The 16,885-nt window shown below is 49.3% G+C and overlaps 1 protein-coding gene across 3 annotated transcripts in view; it reads right to left on the bottom strand.

Moving 5' to 3' along the window:
• The window catches only part of LOC144104000 (putative phospholipase B-like 2), a 171,130-nt gene that overhangs the window by 141,233 nt on the left and 13,012 nt on the right, over positions 1 to 16,885 (bottom strand). For all 3 annotated transcript variants that reach the window (XM_077636770.1, XM_077636768.1, XM_077636769.1), the window contains one exon: positions 704 to 927. In XM_077636770.1, coding sequence (XP_077492896.1) covers positions 704 to 894 — 191 coding nt within the window. In that variant the 5' untranslated portion in view covers positions 895 to 927. The remainder of the gene's footprint in view (positions 1 to 703; positions 928 to 16,885) is intronic.

Consider the following 16,885-nt stretch of genomic DNA (forward strand, 5'->3'; position numbering starts at 1 on the left):
CAACATCATCATCATCATCATCATCACCAGTTTAACACGAGGCATGTCTCTAAGGCTACAAACACAACACGAGGCATGATCGGCTTCTGTGGTAGCACAGTACCCTCGTGCAGTGACCTGCGAAGCTGATCTGTTCGCGCCGCCGTGGGTTCGAAACCCAGTCGCTTCAATATTTGTTTTATTTCTGCATAGGCTGTTGCTATGCTATATATTCCAAGGTCACTTTCAAGGTCAACATACAAACAAACTCGGTGAGCCTGTTACATCTCGTGAAGTAGTGCTTTCACACTGAAATCATTCCGCTGTGCTCCTTGGATTCGGCGACTGTTGGCTTCCTTCATACCTACTTAACCATGTTAGTCAAAAAGAGGATTAGATTCCCAGACATCGCCATGCCTGGTGAAAGCCGTGTTGAGAACAAAAAAAAAATCTTGAGAACATCAAAAGCTGCTAGGATGTGAAAAATGCACTGTACACATTCGGACACAAGCCAACAACTGTGGTGTCAGTCGTAAGCGGTACACTGGCTGCTACCCCCAACGATCTGGAGGGGCACTTAATATCCGCGAAGCACAGAAAGCGACGCTGATGTTGCTTTGGCAACAATATCTTAGGGTCTCAAGACGAACAGGACACAATATGGTTTATATGTAAGACTTGACTGTCGTGTCTGCAGCAAAGATAAACTCCTAGCCGCACTCACCCATAGTCCAAGCGGCTGTCACTCAACACGCATACGGCGATGATGTCCCCGACGCGCGTGTTGTTGTGAACTGTGAGACGTTTCTCTCGGGAATGCCACGAGACGGCAACATGATGCTGCTTGCTGGACGCCCACGCCACATGCACCATGGCCAGTGCGCAGGTGACCACACGATACATGTCTGTCTTCATCGGGCCTTCCGGAAAATGGCATGCGTTCCGTTCCTGTAAAGTGCAAAGCGAGGCAAGACCAGCTGAAGTAGCCGCAGCTTGAAAAAAACCCAGCCTGAAGCACTGCACTTCACCCATCATGGAGAGCCGCAGGAACGCAAGGAAGGTGAGGTTTCCTATTTGGCTTGGCTAATGTTCGGAGTGAAATGTGGATTTAGCCGCAACAATGCGACTCATCTTGCGGGAAACCTCGAAGAAATTCTGCGCATGTTTCCATGCCAGGCTAACGCTTGTGTTTAATTTGTTAAAGAAGTGAAAAATGCGCTAGTAAATTAATGTAATCTGCGCACGGACGAGAGCCTCGCGACGTCACTGCCGATTCTGAGCTTGAATTCATGTTTTAGGGCCAACACTACCGAAGCCAAATCCGGAATCTCGTCTTCCTGGCATTCCCGCACTGGATGAAGTTCTCTTTTAGGAACTCGCATAGACAGTGACGCCAGCGGTCCCTCTAGGTAAACTGCTATCCGCTCGAGCAGCGTTACCAGGAGTTCGCGACATGAGCTAGTAGTTCCGAACCCGACCGCGGCGGCCGCGTTTCGGTGGATGGTGGTGCTGAAAATAATTTAATTAAATCATTTAAGAGGTTGTAGTGGCGGTTGGAGCTCTCAGTCCGGAACCCCATTGACGTAGGCTACTATTCGGGCTCTTTCGATGAGTTCTTTTTGGCTCGTTTCGTCTGAGCTTGTCAGAGCTGTCTCCGAACCCGCCTGCGTTAACTGGTTATTAACAGTGACCGCCTGGTTTCGTTGGCAGGTCCATACCATATGGTACAGGACCGCCTTCTCCCCGCAGAATTTGCATTGTGAGTCAAATGACTTTGGATCTATTGCGTGCAGTCTTCGTGGGTTGTTCTAAGTGTTGGTCTATAGCCTTCGGAGGTGTAGTGTCTCCCCTTTATCAAATGTCTTAGCCTTCGGAGGGTAGACCCGAAGGAATAATCTTCCGTGCTGAAGTATGTCGGTGTAAGTTAGTAGTGGAGTAGGAGGCTCCACGGCATTCATACTAGGTGCTCGGGGGAGAGATGCTCAAGCTGAGGCATATGCGCTCTCGTTCCTTGGGATGCCCGGGTGACCTGATACCCATATTAAGTGTTTATGTATGGGTTGGTAGCCACAAGTGTAGCTATCTTGCAAGATTTTATCTGCAAGCTATGCGATCCTGACCCTGAGGTAATTGCGATACAATGCCTGTGGCCATGTAAGAATGTATTCCTAGGTAGTGTGTGTTGCAGCTAGAGCAATCACCACTTCTTTTGCAGCCAGTATGCCCTGGGTAGCCAGTACTAGTCCGCCCATTGTTTTGCTTTGGTACTCTACTGCGGCGACCGTCATTCCCAGCTTGGGACCCGCAGCATCGACACAGAACAGGCCGTCTCGCTCGCCGTAGTGTCTTTCTATAGCTTCGACTCGTGCTTGTCTTCTTCACTGGTGAAAATCGGGGTGGGGTGCATATTTTTGATTTGTGAAGCAGCCTTCAATGGTCCTCTCCATGAGGCTGGGATGTCGTTTTTGGTGTCTAGCAGTCGGAGGCAATTGGTGTTTAAATCACTGAAGACTTGTCGGCCAGTCCGAGTAGAGGAGAGCCTTATCACCTGCGCCGTGAGGTGTGCCGCTATCAGCCCGTCTATCGTGTTGTGGACGCCCAGTCGTAAGAGCCGGTCCGTCGATGTCGCAAGAGGTAGGCCCAGGGCCTTCTTGTGGGCTGTTCTGATAATCACATTGAGATTCTTGATTTCAAACTTCTAGAGGCGTAGGTAGGGTGCTGCATAGACGACGCGGATTACGACGAAAGCCTGCACCAGGCGCAGAGTTTCTTCTTCTCGCATCCCTGATTTCCGCGTCATTATCCAGGAGATAATCCTGGCGACTTGCTCGCTCGGTGAGGCGAAACGCAAAAGGCGCCCGTGTGCTGTTCGATGTCAGTATACGTTAAAGATCCCGATGTGGTTGAAATTATTCCGGAGAGCTCCACCATTGCACGTCTTTCTCTCTTTATTATTTCATTCCTTGTTTACCCCTTCCTTTACAGCGCAGTTCAGGTGTCCAGCGAGGTATGTGAGACAGTTACTGCGCCATTTCCTTTAGTCAAAGCCAATTTTTACTTGTTTCTTTGACTGCTTCCACTTGGCGCAACACTTTGAATGTTCAAAAATTGTGCGTTAATATTATCCGTGTCGTAAGAAAGAAAGACAATGACCGAGTGGATGCCATTGAACCGCTATTGGCGGCTCGGATCAGTGGCGGTGTCCGGGCGATGTCTCAAATGCCTGGTAATGCTCAAGAATGCATTGCTAGCGGACAGTGTCTGTACGTGCAGTGCAAGTCACACCTCCCACCTGCAGCATTTGTTACCGCATGGTCTGACATTTCGCGAGTTCCCTCTGAACGTGCTAATTTTTAAACAAGGCACAACATGGGGACACAGAAAAAAATAGACTGCCGAAACAGCCAATCTGTCACCCCACAAGAGCCCCGACTGTGGGAGCCGTGGCTGTCCCTACCCTTTAATGTCTACGAGGCTCTCCTGGTTCGCGTGCGCGGGGGAATCGCAGCCTTTAGAATATAAGGATCATCGTCGATGGCAACAATATAGGTGTTAAAGTTCTCTGTCACAACAAACTGAAAATCCAGGGGTGGGGGGCACTTTGCTGACCTAAAGTGCGATGAGGCGAAAGCCTTTAGCGCGTTGTTGCTGCTTGTGTCACTGATATGTGGTTAAGATGTTAAGAGCACAATTTTTTGTGAATCTTAAATGCTGGAGACACTGGATGGCGTTTGGAAGGCATCCGTCTGATACAACGCCTTTCCGCAAACACTCTCCAGCGTCCTAGACATGGAGAACTACATATGCGTTGGCAGGAAGTAGGGTAGTCGTTAGCACGATCGGCTGCGCAACGGCAGGTTGGTGGTTCGAATCCAATAATTCACAAATATTTTTTGTTATTGAGTTGAAGAGGGCAAAACATGGACGGACGGTGTGACGTCACTTCCGTTGTCGTGACAGCATCTCGACCGGGAGTATGAGCCATTAAAGGCTTTCGCCTTAAAACTGCTAGACGGGCAAGGATGCAAAGGATACGTGGTTAAATACTGCGTGCAAACAAATAAAGGCAGGCATCCGCCGTGGAACGGAGAAGCAACACGCAAGCGCTCCTCTATTAACGCGATACGGCTAACTGTCCCGGATAGCAGAAAAGCCGGTGCAGCAGTAACTGTCGGCGTTGTGTCGAGAAGATCCAGATTGCTAGAGAGGGTCGTGACGTCACAACCACATGACCTCGCGCGAGTAATTCAAACACCCAACAGCGATCCCAAAGCACACTAGTGATGATGTCACTACACAATTCCGCATTCGTCGGCGTGGTTCGTGACATCATTCCGCCACCGTTACGCAGTGGCTCTGGAGAATGAAAAGCAACTGGGCTGAAAATAAAAATGGGCCCAGCCCCATTAAATCTATTTCGTCATAATATTAAGGCCGCGCTTAAGTGTCCACGGAATTGTTTTTTTATGCACAATATTTCGCGAAGTTTCCTCTGTTTTTTTCATATATTGTGTCAAATGCTCAGCAACGCCGCAAATGAGTGGTTACCAAAGTTTTCTTTGTTAATTCGTATATCCAGTTCTTCCCCACCCTTCACAATACGTCTTCAAGCCCGACTCACAGACCACAAACAACAAATTGAAGACTCTGGGCTAACCCAACAATCTTGCCAGTAAAATCACCCGTTACCAAATACGATCAAATCAAATCAAATTTATTCCGCAACAAAAAAAGTTACGAGGAGGACAGGCAAAAGCTGAGGGAAACAGCTTGAGGAGCCCTGACCCCCTAGCGCACGGGACCGCATAGAAGCTTGCGTCTAAGGAAGTACAATACACTAGGACGAAACACATACATGAGTTAAGCTAAATCGCTCAAACAGGAAGCCACCACGCAAAGAAAGAAAAAAAGTCTTTCTGTCGCATCATTATACAAACATTTCACGCAGTTCTCTTGGCGATATGCAAGATATGTCATTGTTAGTTTCTTTTAGTACGCGATTTAGAAGTGTGCGCAGAATAAATTTCAGCATTTGATGTGGTTCTGAATTCAGCGACATACAACACTTAACGATGGCGAACATTATAAACAGGGAAGTTTTCCGCTAGCCGTGCTAGGCTTCTTAAGGCATCATTATTTATTAGTAAACCGAGTTTATACATTTGAAATAGCTTGTGATCATACATTGATGAAACCTGAATTATGTTGCGCTTTTTAAATAAACGTAAAGTGTGAGAGCGATATTGGGACTTCACACGCTAGGCGTAAAGCTGTTTTTTTTTTAAACCGAAAGATTACTATTTTTCCGGCTGTGGTTGTTGACCATCTTTAACTATTTTAGTTACCGCTTCCGATGAACTATTAATTGGAGTGTTAAGCGTCTCCCAAACAATCTCTGTGCGCCCTTGTGTTTTGTTGAACAGGTTAGAATGATGTTCTTTTTTTGCATTATGAAGATGCAATAAATATTGAGCAAGGAAATAATTTTTAGAATTTGTTTTTCGCAGTGGGTGTAATAGCTAAAAAATAAAAAGCCTCAAACACCATGAACACATTTTGTTTTTTTCTTTTCTGATGCGAAACAAACCGCGTTGTTTGCCCTAAGGGACCCTGATGTGATGACAGTGAACGCTTCTATCATCGCGGGCTGGCTTCATGGAAATACCCCACCCGTGCAATCTGCCTACCATGCCAGACGCAATCCGTTCATCACGATTGCGGGCTCATAGACGAGCAAAGTGGCTACGCCTCAGGAGTTACGAAAGCAGATTTTTGTTTTCCGCATGTGAATCGCGAAGCACATAGGCCAAGACACCTCGCGGAAGATCCTATGCTTGCTGGCTTGAGATCAAAGCAGAAATGTATCCAGGATTCTTTTTTCATTCAAACCTATTTCTAGATGTCGCGTTGTGGGCTAAATGACATTATTAGGTTTCATAAACGGGTATGATGTGAAACTAGTTGACTTCCGTAAGGACTAGATGAGCAAAATGGAATTGAAGAGAAGGAGCCAGTGCAATCTTAAAACTCAGAATCATGTGCTGACATGTGGCGTGGCTAAGCAAAATACGTCCAGCTCGAATATGGTAGACATCAATGGCATAGTTATAAAGCTTAGTGTGGCAAGAAAAAAGGCTAAGCGATACCAAGATCTTCAAACCTTTTGGCATTAAATTCTAAATGCACAGAAAAAAATTATTGTAGATTTTGGGTGGGACCGGTTCGTGTTTTAGTCTAGGGCGTCTATTTTGTTGCTATGTTTAGTGTGCACGCCGCCTGAGCTAAAGTTGAACTTGACGCCTCCATTCACAATCCGTGAGTGAAAAGATGCGTTAGTTATCTGCGCCGCACATATTTCCAGATTCGACTGCAGTCGTAATGACATTGGTGTCTGCAGGTAGAGAAATACGACTGGTCTTAAAATTAAAAGACCCCAGTTCCATGTTGAACTGCGCCCCTCCCAAGCGAAGGAAAAAACGTATGCATGGTTCGCGAGTTGAGGTGCGCACTGCAGATTTGAAGCCAAGACGCTGTGGTACATAAACTGCAGTTATTTCTTCAAACAGCACCTTTCGCCATATTCCGAAACCTGCAGGTCTCATGCTAGGCAGGAACCTTCACCTGACCACGTCAAGAATTGACCTCAATATAGGAGAAGCACATTGCAGCCAGCAGCTACCTTTAAATTTATTTATTTATTTATTTCAACATACTGCAGGCCCTTTTCGGGCCCTTGCAGGAGTGTTAACAAGGCATCAATGTGATCAAACACAAAAATACAGAGATCTTCTATGATCTAAACACAAAAATAATAGAGAAAATTAAACAGAAAAGTCAATTTTTTCAATATAATTAACAAATAATTTCACGGACGTACACTTGACCGCATCTTCAGGCAGTTTATTCCAATAGGATATAGCATTCGTTCAACTGTGAATATTGTGTTCGCGTGCGACGCTCGATCGGACGGCAGTGTTCGCCAGTCGGAACAATGGGAGATCACGCGCGGAAATTATGGTAGGTGGAAGTAGCAGCTCGTACTATTACTAGTGCAGCCCACTCTTTCTCTGGACCACCAGAGATAGTGGGCAGGGAGCCCGGATCTCTCAGCGCATAAGCCCCCTAGCCTCTCCGATGCTCCACAGGTGAACGGCGTTGGCTATGACGACAGGATTGCAATAACATGCCGAGCTTCCACGCAAGCTTGCTGGTGTATGCAGTGCGGACAGGGTGTCGCGGCTATACTTTTCCCCATATCGCTTCAGCCGGTAGGCAACGCCGCATTGTCTACGGTGGGGTGAGCGGCTGCGCGTGCAGGATCGAACGTCGGAGCTCTGCTTCGAGGAAGTCATGGCAGTGGGTGGCTGAGTGGCGGGGCGTCCTTTTTGGAGCTCGGCGTTTCCCCAAGGCCAGCTAGCCTGCGCCGGCCAGGCATCGAGGCTTGGGGTCTCGGAAAAGTTTCTGATGTAGCCAGATTACCCACTAAGATCTCTGCTGACCCGCCGAAGAAGGCACAATTAAGGTGCATGTTATGCAATTGTTCGGAAATCAGGCTTCCGATTGTCGCAGCTACACAAAAGAGGCGCCAAGGTGCGATTCTTCCGGTAAAATCGGCACAGGGTCGAGAATTGCAGAAGTCGGCACCCGAAGAAAGAGCAGAGTGCCACCTGCCACGCTACACGTGCTCTCCCACCTGCTTCACCAGCCAGCACTAAACAGCGAAAATATGCAAAACAAAAAGGCTCCGGTCCTAGTGGTCATGACCAAAGCATGGTGAACGCGCTTCAGCCTACAACTGGACGGATGGCAGTTACGGAAGGAATAGCCGCGGCAAAACTCTTTCGCGTTCTTCGAGACACGGCCATTAATGCTGTCGTTATCCGCCGGAGTTTGGTTCCGAAGAAATGCTTGACAGGACGCACAGGGGCACTATATCTCCTGGATAGTACCGTCACCCAATTAGCCGAGGCAAGAGTGCAATTTCGTACGCCATACTACTCTGGCGAGGTGACAGAACTTTGCACGAAACGCCCCTTGTACGACCTCGTGCTCGGGAACATCCTAGGTGCCAGGGAACCACGACCCGAACCCAGACTGGATGAACGCACGTGTTCGAGAGCATGGCCCGACACTAGTCTTCCAGGAACACCTCCCGCCTGGAAAATCGGAGCGTTGTGTTACCGTTGTGACCAAGACACAAGAGGATAAGTTATCCCCGTTGCATGTGCTACTAATCAAGCGCTGTGGCGTCACAACAGACTAGTTAGCTGAAGAGAAGTGGAAGGATGCAACACTCAAACCGCTCTTCTCTGAAGTAAATAAAGAGTTTATATCCGGCAAGGGTCATACATACTTGTTCAGTGAAGAAGGAAATATTCTCTACGGACATTACAAAATGTCGACTGGTAGAAACTTCAAAATTGTTGTAGCTGTAGCGTTATGACTGCAAATTCTACAGATGGCTCATGAAAGCATCATGGCGTCACGGATCTCTCCGGAGAACACTCGGGCCGAAAGAATGGACTAGGCGACGGGTGTACTCACAAAAACACACATTTAATACACCCTACGTGGCACACACACTAGAACACAAAACTAACAAGACTAACACAAAACACGAAGACTATAAATACACACGACCCGGCACACTCCTACCAGCGTCTACTACTAGCGTTCTACTATTAGTGGTCGGCGTTCGTGCTCACGGTTGGTTCAGTGTGGCTGCGGCGTTGTATGGATCCAGTAGGCGGCGTCGAGGTGGCGTTCGACGTGCTTGGGCTGGCGTCGCTGGCGGCGTTCGACGGGCTTGGGCTGGCGTCGCTGGCTGCGTCGTACAAGCTCCAGGTCCAAGCGCCCGTGGAGTTGATACCTGTGTTGCTGGCATTGGGGGCACCACCCGGATGGGTGGCAACAGCGCTGGGGACACCCCTGGCGGTAGCAGGTGGTAGCGTCCTCCGTTGACTCCCCGGAACGGGCTCAGGCACGGTAGGAAGTCCACGATGCGATGCCGTAGAACGCGAGCTCACCGGAGCAGTAGCCGGCGTCGCTCTCTTCCAGCCGATGTGTCCCTGACCCGCCGGAGCCTCCGCTTCTCTGCTGTTTCCCCCCGTGCCCCACTCTCACTCGCCCTTTTATAGCCTCAGTGTTAGTCCACGTAAGCCTTGTCGTCATCTTCTTCTCTTCCTCTTCTTTATTCTTCGGTTAATCCATGTCGTGTTCTTCACACGTCTTTCCATTAAAATTTAATTTAGGGTTCTTAATATATGTGGCACATGGCCGGGCAACAAGGAATACGACGCACGACAGACCGTGTACTAGAGGATTTTTATTGGCCTGACCTACACGAAGATGTCACCCGATTCGTAAAATCGAGTGATATATGCCAAAGAACCACATCAAAGGGAAAGGTTAGCATTATACCGCTTGGAAACATGCCACTGATCACCAGTCCTTTCGAACGGGTTGCTGTCGACCTCATCGGGACTTTCTCACCCAAGTCCCATAAAGATAATCGATACGTGCTCACGCTGATGGACTTCCCGACAAGTTATCCTGACGCCGTCGCGCTTCCTGTCATTGACGCTGTGCACTCTGCGGAAGCGCTAGTCGAAATATTTTCCCGCATGGGTGTCCCAAAGGAAATTGTTACTGACCAGGGGGCCACGTTTACCTCCGACCTCATGAAGGAAGTCAGCCGTCTCCTCTCCATCAAGCTCCTCACGACGTCACCTTAACATTAGATGGCGACTGGCCTCGTGGAGAAATTAAAATGAAACTTTTAAGACAATGCTTAAGAGAATGCGCCAAGAAAAGCCTCGGTCATCGGATAGGTGTCTGGCCCCATTACTCTTCGCTTACCGTGAAGTTCCACAAGCAACTCTTGGGTTCTCCCCATTACACTTGATCTATGGACGTCATGTACGAGGGCCACTGACAGTACTCAAGAAGCTCTGGACAAATCAGACCATCGATGGAGAAACTCTCGCAATGTACACCTATCTTATCGACCTTAGAAACCGCCTGGAAGACACGTGCATACTTGGTCACGAGAAACTGGAGAAAGCACGCCAGAAACAGAAAATGTACATGACCGGAAGAGTCGCCCCAGAAGGTTATGTCCGGGCGACAAGGTTCTGAATTTGCTGTCCACAAGTTCCAATAAGCAGCTCATGCAGTGGAAAGGTCCGTATGATGTCCTTGAACGCAAAAACGACGTGAATGACCTTGTCGATCTAGGGCACAAAAGCAAAGTTTTTCTCAGCAGTATGCTTAAGATGTACGAAGAGCGCAAGCCCGTGGTGACACAGCAAGTATCAGCCGCAGCCGAGACCACCCAACTCCATGGGACCTTGAAGCACTCGTAGGTGAGGGCCCGGTAGAACTGCCTGCTGTGAGCTTGCATCGAACACAGGACTCTGCGGACGTCAAGTTGACTTCAGATCTTTCACAGACACAGACTAAAGACGTTCGAAGCTTGTTCCATAAATTCGAGTTTATTTTTGCAAGATTACACCTACACCATCGATGACTTAAAAGGAGCCGATAACGTGGGTGCTAACTGTATTAGCCGCGTTTGACTGAGCCACATTACCTTGCCATATGGAAGTTCTTTTGACTGAAGACATTGTGTGGAGAACCTGTTTCCCCCCTCCGTTTCGATGCGGCCCATCTTCATCGTCGGCCGTCGGCTGGGCGAGGAGGGAAGTCTCCCTCATGGGGGAAAGGGAACGGCGACGGGAGCGCCACCTCGTAGGTTACGCGGAATTCTGCGGAACCGGAGAGAGGCCCTTCGGGATCCGGCCAGCGTCGTGAGCGGTTGGAGCCGTACGCTCTCGTCTCCTTCCGCGGCAAGCACACGGGGATCCGTTGTGCCTTGCCGCTGGACTTCTGGTTCCAGGCAACGAAGCGAGCGCAGCAAACGCGCGCTCTGGTCGCCTTCCCCGCCAAATGCTAGGGAATGGCTTTGCCTCAAGAACGCGGCGCGCACGGGAGAACCCGGCCGCCATTATCGGCGCATACAAACGTTCGCCGCCGATACCTCCGAAGTCGCGCCCCTGTCCCAGCCGGTAAGTCGGAAGTCCTTCTTACGTAGCCTTCTATTTCCGAGGAATGCCTCGTTGATGTTTTGTAGCTAGCTGGCCCGCTCTGTGTATTGATTGCAAGTGTAATAAATAGCATATGAGTGTTAACGCTGTGTCGTCCCTTCCCTTTGTCCCTCGAGCACGAACCCCTCCGCGCTTAGCGAGCGGGAACGCTGCATCCGCGGAGTGGGAGTGCGGGCGGGGCGAAAGGCTTTGTTTCCCCCGTATTTCCACAATGGCGTCCCAACGTGTGGCAAGCTCTTGGGACGAGGGACGGCAGTCAGTTCGGTTCGTGGAATGCCCGCCCGGATTTGGAACAGCGTTAGGCCTGAACCGAATTCGGAGTTGCTAACAAGGCGAAGATGCTTTCTTGACAGCGAGATGAGCGTAATAGCAGCATGGGAGGAATGCCGTGCATGCTACGCTTTTGATGAGCACTTCATCGGTACACCTGTGGAAGGTGAACCTACGAGGTCCGCTCATGGAGAGCGGGACCGAGACGTCCACGGAGAACAGCAAGCCAGAAGCGAGTGAATGCGGAAGCCTGGAGGGTGGCCCGATTTTTCTTGTACATAGTTGTAAATATTCTCTGTTCTGTCTCTTTGGCTCTGGGAGCCGGGTGCCGTAGTCAGCTGTTTTGGATTGCAGTCGTGATTACAGGAAAAGTACCGGGGCGCTGCGACACCGCGAGAAGCGGTAGGCGCCGTTCGCGTTAGGGTCACCTTGGCAGAGACGTATCTCCTCGTGGCGTTGTGTTCTAGCTATTGTCCTTGGCCCTTTGTTGGCACCCGGAAGTGTAAGAGCGAGTAGGCCTAAGGCTCTTCGGGAGCTGCCTGTCGCTTTTGGGAGGACATAGTCGTACCGTGGCACAAGCACGCGCAAACGGGTTTGCTTGTTTTATATTTAACCTCGCTAGAGCCGAGAGGTCTCGCTCAACAACAGAAAGCTGACTTTGTTCGAACGAACTTATTTTTTGGGCTGCGAAGCGAATTTATAATTTCGCGGAACCAGAGACGCTAACGCAGCTCAAGTGAGCTTAACATCACCATGCCGGAAAGCGAACCGCGAATGTGATTCGTCCGAAGTGAGCCAGCTACGTTCAAATGAACCGAGCGTTTGGGCGGTGCCGGATAGGATTGTTTGGCACTTGCATTGCTCCGCACTTTACCAAATGGTGAGTTTACGCGGTCTCCATTGTTTTTGATGCAAACTTTTGGAGATCCTAGGAGCGATATGCAGAGTTCAAGAGAAGCTGCCCCGGCCTGCTGTCCATTGTATGGGTCTCTGCCTGCTGCCTTGCGGCCATGAGTCATCGAGCTGCAGAGTCTCCGGCGAGCAGTTTGCAGCGGCTACGAGAGGGGGGCCAGCCCCTCTACCTTCCAACAAAGGCGCGTCGGCGCGAACAACACCCTCCCGACACGCTAATTTTGGATGCCTGCCGCGGGGCAAGGACGGGTGTTTGGTGACCTTGCTGCTCATCGGATGACCCCGGCACCCCGCCTGTACGAGCTGTCTTGCAGTCATCATCGCAACGCTCGTGGCCCCTTCGTCGATGGCATCCATGGACGGGTTCAACCGTAGGCCGACATTTAAGGAGGGAGGGATGTGGAGAACCTGTTTCCCCCCTCCGTTTCGATGCGGCCCATCTTCATCGTCGGCCGTCGGGACGAACAGCCCCCGGCTGGGCGAGGAGGGAAGTCTCCCTCATGGGGGAAAGGGAACGGCGACGTGAGCGCCACCTCGTAGGTTACGCGGAATTCTGCGGAACCGGAGAGAGGCTCTTCGGGATCCGGCCAGCGTGGTGAGCGGTTGGAGCCGCACGCTCTCGTCACCTTCCGCGGCAAGCACACGGGGATCCGTTGTGCCTTGCCGCTGGACTTCTGGTTCCAGGCAGCGAAGCGAGCGCAGCAAACGCGCGCTCTGACCGCCTTCCCCAGCAAATGCTAGGGAATGGCTTTGCCCCAAGAATGCAGCGCGCACGGGAAAACCCGGCCGCCATTATCGGCGCATACAAACGTTCGCCGCCGACACCTCCGAAGTCGCGCCCCTGCCCCAGCCGGTAAGTCGGAGGTCCTTCTTACGTAGCCTTCTACTTCCGAGGAATGCCTCGTTGATGTTTTGTAGCTAGCTGGCCCACTCTGTGTATTAATTGCAAGTGTAATAAATAGCATATGAGTGTTAACGCTGTGTCGTCCCTTCCCTTGTCCCTCGAGCACGAACCCCTCCGCGGTTAGCGAGCGGGAACGCTGCATCCGCGGAGTGGGAGTGCGGGCGGGGCGAAAGGCTTTGTTCCCCCATATTTCCACAATTGTCATGATAATTAAAATAGCAGAGACGATTCATTTGTCTTTGTCATTTGTGTATGCGTATGAACGCGTGTCTGCGAACACAAACTGAGAACTCTTCTTCCCGTGGGACTATCCTGTTCTATCTCCCCCCCCCCCGTGGTTCCAGAACAATTGAAAATGCCACAGCATAGCAAATACCTGGGCTTCTTTTATGCGCACAGAAAGACGACACAAAAAGACAAGGTAGACAGGACGGAGCGCAACTTTCAACTGTTTTATTCCAGAAAAAGTACATGACATTTACACCAAAAAGAATGGATAGTTATCAGAGCCACGTGCCGGCCAGAACCTGGGAAAAGCACACAGAAGGCACCGGTGACTCACCTCATATGTAATTTATCTAAAAAAGAAAAATCTTTATCATATATTGTCACAGATGGTGCACTGACACATGAACTACCGCTTTTTCTTATATGGTAGGCTTCAGCCAATTCTCGCTCAAGCGTGTCAGTACTCCTGCACAAGATGCTGGTGCCTTGGAGCGTTGCATCACAGTTTTTTTGCTTTCTGTTTGATGTCGTTATCTTTTCCACACTCACTGATGTGCGCCGGCAGGTGCGAACCGGTACCGTTCTTCAAAGACAAACTGCGTTCCCTTAGCCGCTCATTAACACATCGGCCCGACTGCCCAATGTACACCTTCCCAGACTTCAGCAGAATTCTGTACACTACTCCTTTTTCACACTTCACAAACTTATTAACATGTTTGATTTTGCAATCTGAGTTGCGGCTACCATCTAGCGAAACTAGACGACACAGTGAGGAAAGTTTCCTTGGGGTCGAGAAAACCACGGGTACCTTAAACTTGTTAGCCACGCGCTTGAGGTTATGAGCCACTTTATGCTGATATGGGACGACCACAGGTTTCACTTTCTTTTTTGCAACTGCAACCATTGTCTGGTTCCTACTCCTTCCTTGTTTAATCTTCTTGAGAACAGCTTCAGCAACTGAACTCACTACTATCTGGGGAAAGCCTGCCTGTTTTAGCTTCGCGACCTGATCGTGAAAGCTTTCCTGCGCCATGTGACAACACTACTTTCTTAGAGATGACTCAAGGCACATCAAAGCGATAGCACGTTTAACAGTTTTCGATTGCTTGGAATCAAAACGCAACAATTTCTTCTGGGCACGCGGTTGGTACTTCCAGCAAAAGCCTGCGTCCTTAACGGTTATTTTCAAGTCTAAAAATTGCAAACGGCTGTCATTGGCGAGTTCACAAGTAAATTTCTATCCTTTGGATAGTCGTCTAAAATTAGTAAGAATGTCCTCCACGACATGTGGATAGGTCAAAGAAGATTGTTTCTTCGAAACAATAAAAAAGTCGTCTACATATCTAAAAATCTTTAGCGTGCTACCGTTTTCAAGCGCCTCGGCCAATGATCTGTCCACACCTGCGAGAAAAATGTTGCAAAGCACCGGGGCCACGCACGATCCGATACAGATCCCATTTCTTTGTACATAATTATACCCTTTAAAATAAACAGTGGTGGAACTGAGGTAAAACTCCAGGAGTACAAGGAAGTTGTCAACCGACATACCCGCGCTGTTTTGAAAAGACACCGCTCCGTTTATTTCTATGCACAACCTGACAGCAGCCAACATTTCGCTCTGTGGAATAGAATAAAACAGGTCAACAACATCTACAGAAAACATGTGTCCTGCAGAGTTTGTTTGATGCAAAAATTCAACAACCTCAAGACTATTCTTAATGGCAAACGGGTCGTCTACTACAAGTCTGTCAAGTTCCTTTAGCAGGAACCGGCTTAGTAGGTTCTGCAAGGCACCCCTTTCGCTGACAATGCACCTAAACGGAACACTTTCTTTGTTGTTTTTTGCAGTGGAAAAAACCTGCAAGCTATTACATTTGGTGTTCTGAATACTACTGGCTAACTTCTGTAGACCAAGGTTTTCGCATAACGCAATGGCTCGGCTTTTTATCTTTGCTGGTTTTTGTTCTGTTTTTTCAAAATTCTTGCGGATAGCCTCCGAGCCTTTCTTGTCGTACGTTCCCGACGCCATAGCGACAAAGCCCCCTTCCTTATCCGCCTGAACGAGTTGCAGGTCGTTGTCCTTAAAGAAGCGCACAATTTTTCTTGTTGGCGTCTTGATGCGGGGCCCCTAGAAGGCACGGTCCTGATTAGAGAGTCGATTTCCTCCAGAAGACACCGTTCCTTATCCTCCGGGTCGGCCTTGTTGGAAATTCTTCTCGTCAGTGCCAAGAGCTCATGACCTTTAACTTCCGGCTCAAAGCTGTACTTTGGACCCTTTTTGAGGACGCTAGCGACGTCCTCCGGAATGTGGATGTCGTCAAGAACCTGGAGAGCAGAACTGTCTTCTTTACTTTCTTTCTCTTTTTTTCTTTCTTTGGTTATCACTGCGAGAGATTGCGTCCACAAAAACTCAGTCGACTGGGCGGCCAGCTTCATTATAGATTGAAGCTTCCTGGCGGCGATATGCTCGGTGTCTCGGGAAGAGCACAGCAAGCGAAGCCAATCCTTGAACAGGCGAACCTGTCTCCATAGCTCAGACCTCAAGACCCGGCGCGCTCTGTTCACATGGCCGAGGGACGGTTTAACACGGCCAAACAAAACCGAGATGTCAGGAGGCACCAATCCCTTCCTTATGCAGAATCCGGCCAACCTCGCACGGCACGTAGTCAAGGAAATGTGAGCAACAAGGCTCGAATCTTGGAAAGGATGTGGCGAAACACTCACAAAAGGGCCCATTGTAGAAGAAAGGTAATCCAGTAATATACGTTGTGGGGGTTGTGGGGCTAGTTGGTTCATACTGAGACTTCTTTTATGCGCACAGAAAGACGACACAAAAAGACAAGGTAGACAGGACGGAGCGCAACTTTCAACTGTTTTATTCCAGAAAAAGTACATGACATTTATACCAAAAAGAATGGATAGTTATTAGAGCCACGTGCCAGCCAGAACCCGGGAAAAGCACACAGAAGGCACCGGTGACTCACCTCATATGTAATTTATCTAAAAACAAAATCAAACATGTTAAGTTTGTGAAGTGTGAAAAAGGGGTAGTGTACAGAATTCCACTGAAGTGTGGGAAGGTGTACATTGGGCAGTCGGGCCGATGTGTTAATGAGCGGCTAAGAGAACACAGTTTGTCTTTGAAGAACGGTACCGGTTCGCACCTGCCGGCGCACATCAGTGAGTGTGGAAAAGATAACGACATAAAACAGAAAGAAAAAACTGTGTGATGCAACGCTCCAAGGCACCAGCATCTTGTGCAGGAGTACTGACACTCATATTTTCTAGCACTTAGTGAACACAAGGGACAAGAACACAAATACACAGGACGTACGCTAGTCTTGAAGACTAGCGTACGTCCTGTGTATTTGTGTTCTTGTCCCTTGTGTTCACTATGCGCTAGAAAATATGAGTTCAAACAATATCCAACTAGCCCAAGTTTCTGCCCTACTAAGTACTGACACGCTTGCGCGAGAATTGGCTGAAG

Source organism: Amblyomma americanum, chromosome 9 (genome assembly GCF_052857255.1).
Source record: "Amblyomma americanum isolate KBUSLIRL-KWMA chromosome 9, ASM5285725v1, whole genome shotgun sequence".
Lineage (NCBI taxonomy): Eukaryota > Metazoa > Arthropoda > Arachnida > Ixodida > Ixodidae > Amblyomma > Amblyomma americanum.